This window comes from Palaemon carinicauda, chromosome 12 (assembly GCF_036898095.1).
Source record: "Palaemon carinicauda isolate YSFRI2023 chromosome 12, ASM3689809v2, whole genome shotgun sequence".
In the NCBI taxonomy this organism is placed as follows: Eukaryota; Metazoa; Arthropoda; class Malacostraca; order Decapoda; family Palaemonidae; genus Palaemon; species Palaemon carinicauda.
The window spans coordinates 116,209,644-116,218,211 of NC_090736.1; the positions used below are offsets into that span (position 1 = coordinate 116,209,644).

The 8,568-nt window shown below is 42.0% G+C and overlaps 1 protein-coding gene across 1 annotated transcript; it reads right to left on the minus strand.

Annotated features, from left to right (window-relative positions):
- Positions 1–3,036: 3,036 nt before the first annotated feature.
- On the minus strand, positions 3,037–5,598 carry LOC137651013 (uncharacterized). The gene is made up of 2 exons (XM_068384151.1): positions 5,190–5,598; positions 3,037–4,274 (listed from the first exon to the last, which is right to left on the minus strand). The coding sequence occupies exons 1-2, from the start codon at positions 5,596–5,598 to the stop codon at positions 3,037–3,039; spliced, it is 1,647 nt and encodes a 548-aa protein (XP_068240252.1).
- Between the last annotated feature and the right edge of the window lie 2,970 nt (positions 5,599–8,568).

Sequence of the window (8,568 nt, forward strand, 5' to 3'; positions counted from 1 at the left end):
AGACAACAAATATTATTTACATTTAATCGTTAGGCATCAACATACTAGACCTCTAAATCATATGATTTACCAAAAAATATAAGATGCACAACTAATATTTCATATCATACTACAATACGTGAATAGAACATGAATAAAACAAGCTTAAGGAACTAACATTAAAACGATAAACACAACAAAATAAAAATGAGTTTGACAAACAGATATGAACTAGAAAATATATCAATGTCATATAGTGTCTCTGGATAATATCTATAACACTTGATCTTCTTTTGGAAGCAAGAGTACGAGCTTGCTCACTGGTCTGTGCAATTCAGAAGATTGGGTTCGAAGTTTGACGCTTCTCACAGCGCCTCTGGAGTCTGGCAATACCTCTGTTACACGTGCTAGTGGCCAATGAAGTCTTGGCGTGTCCTCGTCTTTCAGGAGCATGATGTCACCTTCCCGTGTATTTCGTTGTTGTTTGTTCCATTTGGGGCGTTGCTGCAGGCTGACTATGTACTCCCTTTTCTATCTGCTCCAGAACAAGTCCGACAAATATTGTACTCTACGCCACCTTTTTCTGGAGTACACATATTCTGGTTGCGAAGGTCCTGGTATTAACCTCTTGGGTGACTTCATATGGAGGATTTGACTCGGACTTAGTGGTTCCATGTCGTCAGGATCATCAGAACAGGTCGTGAACGGTCTTGAGTTCACAATATATTCTACCTCGCAGAGTAGCGTGCGGAATGATTCGTCATCGAGGCGAGTCCCATGGTCGAGGAATAGCGCAGATAGAACTTTCCGAATGGTACGGATCTGGCGCTCCCATACGCCGCCCATGTGTGATGCCATAGGTGGGTTGAGTTTCCAGTCGATATTCATGTACAGTAGTTTGTTTTGGATTTTGTTTTGGTTCAGATCTGACCAAGCCTTGTTCAGCTCATTCCGGGTTCCGATGAAGTTGGTCCCGTTGTCGCATCGGATTTCTTGTACCGTACCTCTTCGGGCTATGAAGCGTTGCAGACAGTGAATAAAGGAATCAGTTTCGAGACTGTTAGCAGCTTCCAGATGAATGGAGCGACTGACAAGACAGGTGAATATGACGGCGTAACGTTTGAGCTCCTTGCGGCCCTCTTTTATAATGAACGGCCCGAAAAAGTCTACGCCTCTGAATGTAAATGGTGGAGCTGGCTCGAAACGATCTTGAGGTAAGTCGGAAATTTTTTGCTCTTGGCATGGCTTTCTCATTTTTCTGCACGTTATGCATTTGTGGAGTTGACGTCGGACAGCAGAGTTGATTGAAACAATCCAAAAGCGTTCTCTAATTGCTGCAATGGTGTGATTTCTACCCGCATGGCCAAGTTTCTCATGAGTATCTCGTACGATTAGAGTGGTGACGTGCGAATGTTGTGGCAGTAGCATAGGATGTTTCACATCGGAGTCCATTGCGGCTTTCGAGAGGCGTCCTCCCACTCGCAGAGTTCCGTCGATGAGCACTGGGTCGAGACGGAATATCGTACTTGTTTTTGGTAGCGAGTGTTCTCTCTTGTCTTCTTTCGTGGTTGTTTTCTTGAGTTTCTCGACCTCGTTTGCAAAGGTGATTTTTTGTATAAAGCAAACGATTGCCTTTTCAGCCTTTTGCATGATCTGTGCGGTCCTTAAATTTATAGTTTGTTCTTTGTTTTGTAAGAAAGCCAGAAATGCTATGTATACTGCTACTGCTCTCTTCAGTCTCTCCCACCTGGAGAAATATGTGATTAAAGTCATAAATGGTGATCCTTCTTCTGATGTGGTTGTAGTAACTAAAGACATTAAGTCTTCTTCTGTAACCTGCGGTTCGCTGCTGGCATGCATCTTTGCAGGGCATTCTGAAGCTGGCATATTCAAGAAATCCGGACCTTCCAGCCAACGAGTCATGTCTGACGATATCACAGAACTTACTCCACGTGATGCAACGTCTGCTGGGTTCAAATCAGTGCTAACGTACTTCCACTGGTTAGCGTTGCTGAAGTCTCTTATTTGACGGACTCTGTTGGCCACAAACACTGGAAAACGCTTTCTCTCAGCTCTGATGTAATAAAGGACTGTCGTTGAATCTGTGTAATAGCAGATTTCGTTGAGATGGAGATCAAACTCAAGGGTCATTTTCTGTCCTAAATTTACAGCTACAGCAGCAGTTGTGAGTTCAAGCCGTGGGATAGATGTTGCTTTCAATGGAACAACCCTTGCTTTTCCGATGAGAAATGAAGTTTTCGAACATCCACCCTCGTTTGAGGTTAGGTATGCAACAGCGCCATACCCAGATGTACTGGCATCTGAGAAAACGTGCATCTGAAAAGTCGTATCTTTTGCTTGCTGTGGTAACTTCAGACATCTCGGGATTGTTATCTTCTGAAGGTTCGGGACCTCACTAATCCATTGTTTGAAACGTAGCTGGTGATCATCAGGCACTTCGTCATCCCAGGCGAGATTGGTTTCTTTGCAGAGGTCTTGTAGTATTTGCTTTGCCAGCAGCACAAATGGAGCAGCGAAACCAAGGGGGTCATAGATGGATGATACTATGGAGAGTATGCCTCTTCTTGTCAGCGGTTTGTCTGGCAACAACACTGAGAAGCCAAATGTGTCCGTTTCAACGACCCAAAGTATTCCGAGGGCGTGCTCGGTAGGCAGAGGGTCATAATTGATGTCTCTTGTCTTTAACTCTTTTGATCGATCGTCAGCTGGGATGGTGTTTAGGACAGAGACGTCATTACTAGTAAATTTACACAGTCTGAATCCACAGCCCCGGCAGGCGGCAGTCAGTTCAGCAATCAGAGAACTGGCTTCGGTGGCACTGGGTACAGACTTTAGACAGTCATCGACGTAAAAGTTCCGCTTAATTGTATGGGCGACTTCTGAACTTAAGTTGCTTCCTTCATCTGCGACACGTCTAAGTGCGTAGTTGGTGATACTTGGTGAGCTCACTGCGCCGAACAGGTGTACCTTCATCCAGTACTCTTCGAGTTCTTTTGATATGTCACCGTTTGGCCACCAGAGGAATCTGAGATGGTTTTATTGGTGTTTGGGTACTTTCACTTGGTAGAACATAGACTCCACGTCACAAGTGAAGGCTACCTTGTGTTCTCTGAATCTGGTTAGAACACCTACCAGAGAATTGGTGAGATCAGGCCCTTGCAGCAACTGATCGTTTAAGGATATTCCATTGAATTTTGCACTACAGTCAAACACCACTCTAATTTTATCTGGTTTTCTTTGATTGTACACTCCATGATGGGGCAGGTACCACACATGTCCAGATTTGGCTGTGAGCAGGGAGTCTGGGATACGTTCAGCATAGTCATTCTGGAGTATTTTGTCAATGAAGTTGACGTAGTCGGAGTGGTACTTGGGATCCTTTTGCATTTTCTTCTTTTGATAGAGTGCTCGTTTCATTGCAAGGATCTTATTATTTGGCAGCATTAAGTTCTGATTCCTGAAAGGGAGAGGGATCTCAAAGTGACCGTCTTTAAACACGACATTGCTTTCAGCCTTCTTCAGGAATGTAGTGTCCTCTGGAGACAATCCTTTCTCTCCAGGATACCTTGCTACCCGGCTATCAATAAAGTCACTTTCCAGAATATTCAGTATTCTGTTTGGGGAGATAATTTCAGTAGCCTGCTCAATGTCCTCGGTCACAATGCGATTACTGTTTACTCGATGTGTAGACGTTACACTGTTGTCCTCTACCGGGGAGCTGACTGTCCATCCGTGACGATACTGCAGAGCGAATGGGCCTTTGCCGTCTGTTGATATGATTTTCAGAGGCTCCATTGCTAGTGGGCAATTACTGCCAATCAGTAGACCGATGTCTATTTCTGGCATTATTTCAGGAATTGATTTTGCCACGTCGTGAAGATATGGCCAGCGTCGTAACAGTTCTGGACGGGGTATTTGATCATGGCTCACTGGAATTTCTTGTCTGGAATACGTTTTTGGAAGCAGTATACCGTTCTGGCCGTTTATATCACTGACGACGAGATCCTGGACAAGGTAGCTTTTGACTATGCTTTCCCCATGCATAGTTTTCAGACGCAGATTTGTTTGAACACCGGAAGCTTGCAAGTCATCTTTCAGTTCTTCTGATAGGAAGCACCCTGTGCTTCCTGGGTCATAGAGGGCGTAGGTGAGAACTTCTCGGTTGGTTCCCCTCTGCTTTAAACGAACAGGTATTATTGCTTGAAGAACCATGGAGGAGTCATGAGAAATAACGTTGCTGGTAGCGGTATCTGGAGGGTTTTGGCTGGATTCCTCTGTACGGTTTTGAGAATATGAAGATCTGTCAGAGTAGTCCGACCTCCAAGGTAGTTTGAAGCCATCTATATGCATGGCCGTAGGATGACCCTTGCCACATTTGTGACATTTTCGCTTGTTCATGCACCCCTTCGATGTATGATTCAGATCATAGCAACTGAAGCATCTACGCTGCTCTATAATGAACTTTCTTTTTTCTTCGAGAGATTTCTGCCTGAAATCTGCACAGTTATCCAGATCGTGATTTTTGCTGCAGTAAAAACAGGAGGGCGACCTAAAACCACGAGTTCTACTTTGGCTCTCATGATTAACTTGCATAGCAAATGCAGATTCTGTTGGTTTCCCTTTTGATGGTTTACTAGAATTCAGTTCTCTATGCATTGCTTCTTTCCCGAACACTGGGTCATTGACACACTCTGCTGCGTTAATAACAAACTGGACAATGTCACCAAAGCACGAAGACCTGTTCTCGAGGAGTCTGCGGTTTGTGGCTTTTTCGCGCCATTTATTCTGGAGATAACTTGGCAATTTCTGGACTACCACCTGCAGGTTCGGTGCATGATCAAGAACAGCCAGGTGAGTAAGTGTTTGCATGGCACTGAAGCATTTTAGCAAGTAATGCGAATATCTTTTCAGACATTTCCCTTCGTCTGGTTTTATCGGCTTCCACTCGTTTAGTTGTTTCAAGTATGCCAGGGATACTTTATAAGGATCACCATACTCCTGTTGTAGCAACTGTCTTGCCCGACTATATCCTTGGTCTGCCTGCATGTATATACAGCTGCTGATGAGGTCCTTAGGTTCACCGTCTGTTTGCTGTAGAAGGTAGTAAAGTCTGTCGCTGCAGCTGGCTGTTCTAGAGGAGATCCTGGTGTCAAACGCCATTATGAAGTCACTGTATTCCAGAAGATCACCGGTAAACTTGGGAACTTGCGGTACAGGCAAAGCTAGAGCTGTGGCGATACCACTAATCTGCTGCTGTATGGTGTTAACTGGAGGTGAATTAGGCAGTGGATAGGGTGCACCAAAGTTACTGTTCACAGGTATATTTACAGGCGGATACGTATACTGTTCTAGATTTGGAAACGTTGATGACTTGGCATTCGAAGCGTTGACTGGAGTTGCAAGAGTGTTAGTAACAGTCTCTGAAGAATTTCTGGGAACAAATTCTTGTGCAGTGCTGGGATTTAGACTGGGTAAGCTGGCACTATTTTCCTGGGTGACAGGGAGTATAACCTGGTTAGCCATATTGCCAACCCTAGCCGTGTTAGCACCTTCACTCGCACAAATTCCAGGGGCAGCTACACTAGGTCCAGCAACCATAACATTCACGTCTTGATGGTTGGCTCATTGCACAATAATGCTGGTACGTGTCTCATTGTCTTTGTTACCAACATTGTCGTCGCCAATGTCATTTTCGGTTTCTGCAAAAACACGTGCTTTTGCTCGAGTCTTGGCTATTTCAATATCCAATAGAATCTCTTCTGTCTTTGCCTCCTGTTCCTTTTTCTTTGTCACGAGTTCTTTTTCGGCAAGCAACTCGGCGAGACGTGCTTTGGCTCGCACCTTTTCGGACGTAGCCGATTTGCCAGAAGGAAGGGAAGAAGGCCGTTTGGAAGAACGTTTTGAACCAGATCGGCTTAAAAGACTCTCCAGGTCTTCTTCAAGTCGTTTTTCGTTTATAACTATCCATTCACCAGTATGGTTTCGGAATTGCAGAATGCTAATTTCCTTGGTCTCATATCTGGACAATTCCTGGTCCTCCTCCAATTCGTCTGAGATGTTATCCATGACACAATTGAAGTTTTCTTTGTACTTATCGAAAGCTTCGTTATATTCTTCTAGACACATTTTCACCAAGTGCAGGTTGTCCGGATTTGACATGAGGCCTATGAGTTCGTTGCGTTTTTTCGGTACGTTGCCAAGTGATGATCTCAATTTATTTTTTAACGTTCGAATACCAACTGTCGTATCCGAGTTTTCGTTGGGAGCACTATTCTGAACAATCTCATCAGAGCCCCCCATCTTGTCTGTAGTTGTTTATAACAGGCAGTAATTCCACTTCTTAAGACTCACGTACAAGAGTTATTATAGAATTAACGCGTAAGTCGTTGATGGTAGTTTAACAATTTAATTGAACGATGTTAATGCACTATGCTTCTATTGCTTAACGTGAATGATGGAGAAACACAATTTTGATACGCACATATAGTTCTTTATTAGATCCAGGATGTTAACATCGATATGGTTATATTGTTAGGAGTTTATACATGTAGACTTGACGTATGTAGCATAACTTGAAGTGATGTGAAGTGGCGTGATGTGGTTCAATTACTATGGATAAATGAAAAAGAAATCAACGTATAAATAATATGCTAATGTACACAAAATTATTAAGTTAAATAACTAAGACTGATAAAAACAATATGCAAAGCTTAATTAAGTAAATAATTATGTATAACTGCTAATTACAAAAAGGTCATACACAAAATCAATATAATTAAGGCTCATCTAAAGGCATACGTTATGTAACATGTAGGTTTACAAATGGGAAAAGATGAATCCGTTATTCCAAAACAGTATATAATAGGCGTTTACTTACAATTGTGTTCCTATAACAAACGGTCCAAATATTCCTCAGTAAATACCAACTTTCGTTATATTCGTTCTGTATGAAATCACTTTTTAAACTGATAAGTTTTCTCATTTGTTTACAGGAAGACACAGTAGATTACCATAAAGTTCACGTGACGGAGAACTATGCGTAAATTAGCTAAAACAGCCCAACACCAAGTAAACAATTCTTATGGCCGAGCATAGACTCGAACCAGCAAACTACCACACAGCAAACCTTAACATTAACCATCGCGATAACTAGACAACAAACATTATTTACATTTAATCGTTGGGCATCAACATATATATATATATATATATATATATATATATATATATATATATATATATATATATATATATATATATATATATATATAAGTGTGTGTGTCTTATTCTATGTGTGCCTGTGTGTGAGCGTGTGTGTGTGTGTCTGCTTTTCTCTGTGTTTACATATGTGTCCGCGTTCAATTTTATGTGTTTATTGGATGTGTGTGGTAGTGAGGACGATGCCTGTACATGTATTGTTATTCTTTCACACACCAGTAATAAAAACGAATCCTCTTTCGTATCTTCGAAAATACAGATAAATGGCCCTTACCTATAGTCTACTCCCACTAAGAAGCATTTCTTATTCCAGTCAGGATCCTCTAGAATTGGGTCAGTTGCTCAGAGAATAAACTCTAGACATGAATTGGGTCTTTTGGGGAGAGTTGGCGGGGGGGGGGGGGGGGGGGGGGGGGGCGGGGGTGGGGGGGGGGGGGTGGGGGGGGGCGGGTGGATTTTCCATCCAAAAACTTACTTCTAACTTCATTTATAAAACTTTCTCTCTCTCTCTCTCTCTCTCTCTCTCTCTCTCTCTCTCTCTCTCTCTCTCTCTCTCTCTTATTCCATTGTAGTTTTGTGCTGTGTTAAGACATTAAATATCCTACACATCTGGTTTTTGCATTGAAAATAATCATTGTGGTTTACTTTCAGTGAGGTTATAAAATGCCCGATGCACCGGAACTACATTTTCGACCATCTCTTATATCACAATTAATTCAATAGCATGGACAAACTGATGTGAAAGATATTTATAAATGAAATAATGAAAATAATATTGATGATTAAATTAGCTATATCATTAATGATAAGTAAATAAACAGTTTTAAAACGTTCCGATTCAAATATATATATGGATAAAATGCTACAGGCAGGGCAATCTATTGAACTGAACTGAGGTTCATTAATTCTTAGTGGTGCCGTCTGAAGACTTTGCTAATCTGCTGACTCTTTTCCCTCTTATCCCTCTTCGGGGTTGAGTGCCTCTCATGATTACCAACTTCTCGGAATCGGACCAGTTATTCCCAGTCCTTTTTTCTTCTGGCAAACTGTCTAAAAAGTTTTGTATCGCTTTCACTACATTTGCTAACGAGCGATTGTCATTGAACAAATAACCACATAAATTCAGGTTTACTAATCTGCAAATATGTTTACAGGCATTTGCTTTTTTATCACCTTCTGGGAGATTGCCACTCCGGGTAGCAAACGAATATCAATCCCAAAAAATGTGAGTTGCAAAACAAAGAACGAATTCAAATTCCCGTATTTTGGTTTACTAAATTTCTTTTATGTCTTGCTTTATTGCATCAGGCAAGGCATATTTACTTTAACTGACCACCCATATGTGGCTAC

What these genes read in the sequence shown, in the direction of transcription:
- LOC137651013 (XM_068384151.1), bottom strand. Translation starts at nt 5,598, where the DNA reads ATGGTTGCTGGACCTAGTGTAGCTGCCCCTGGAATTTGTGCGAGTGAA. An exon ending in GCAAGTTCCCAAGTTTACCG is followed by an intron (nt 4,275 to 5,189) that starts GTGATCTTCTGG and finishes AAAACCGTACAG; the next exon opens with AGGAATCCAGCCAAAACCCT.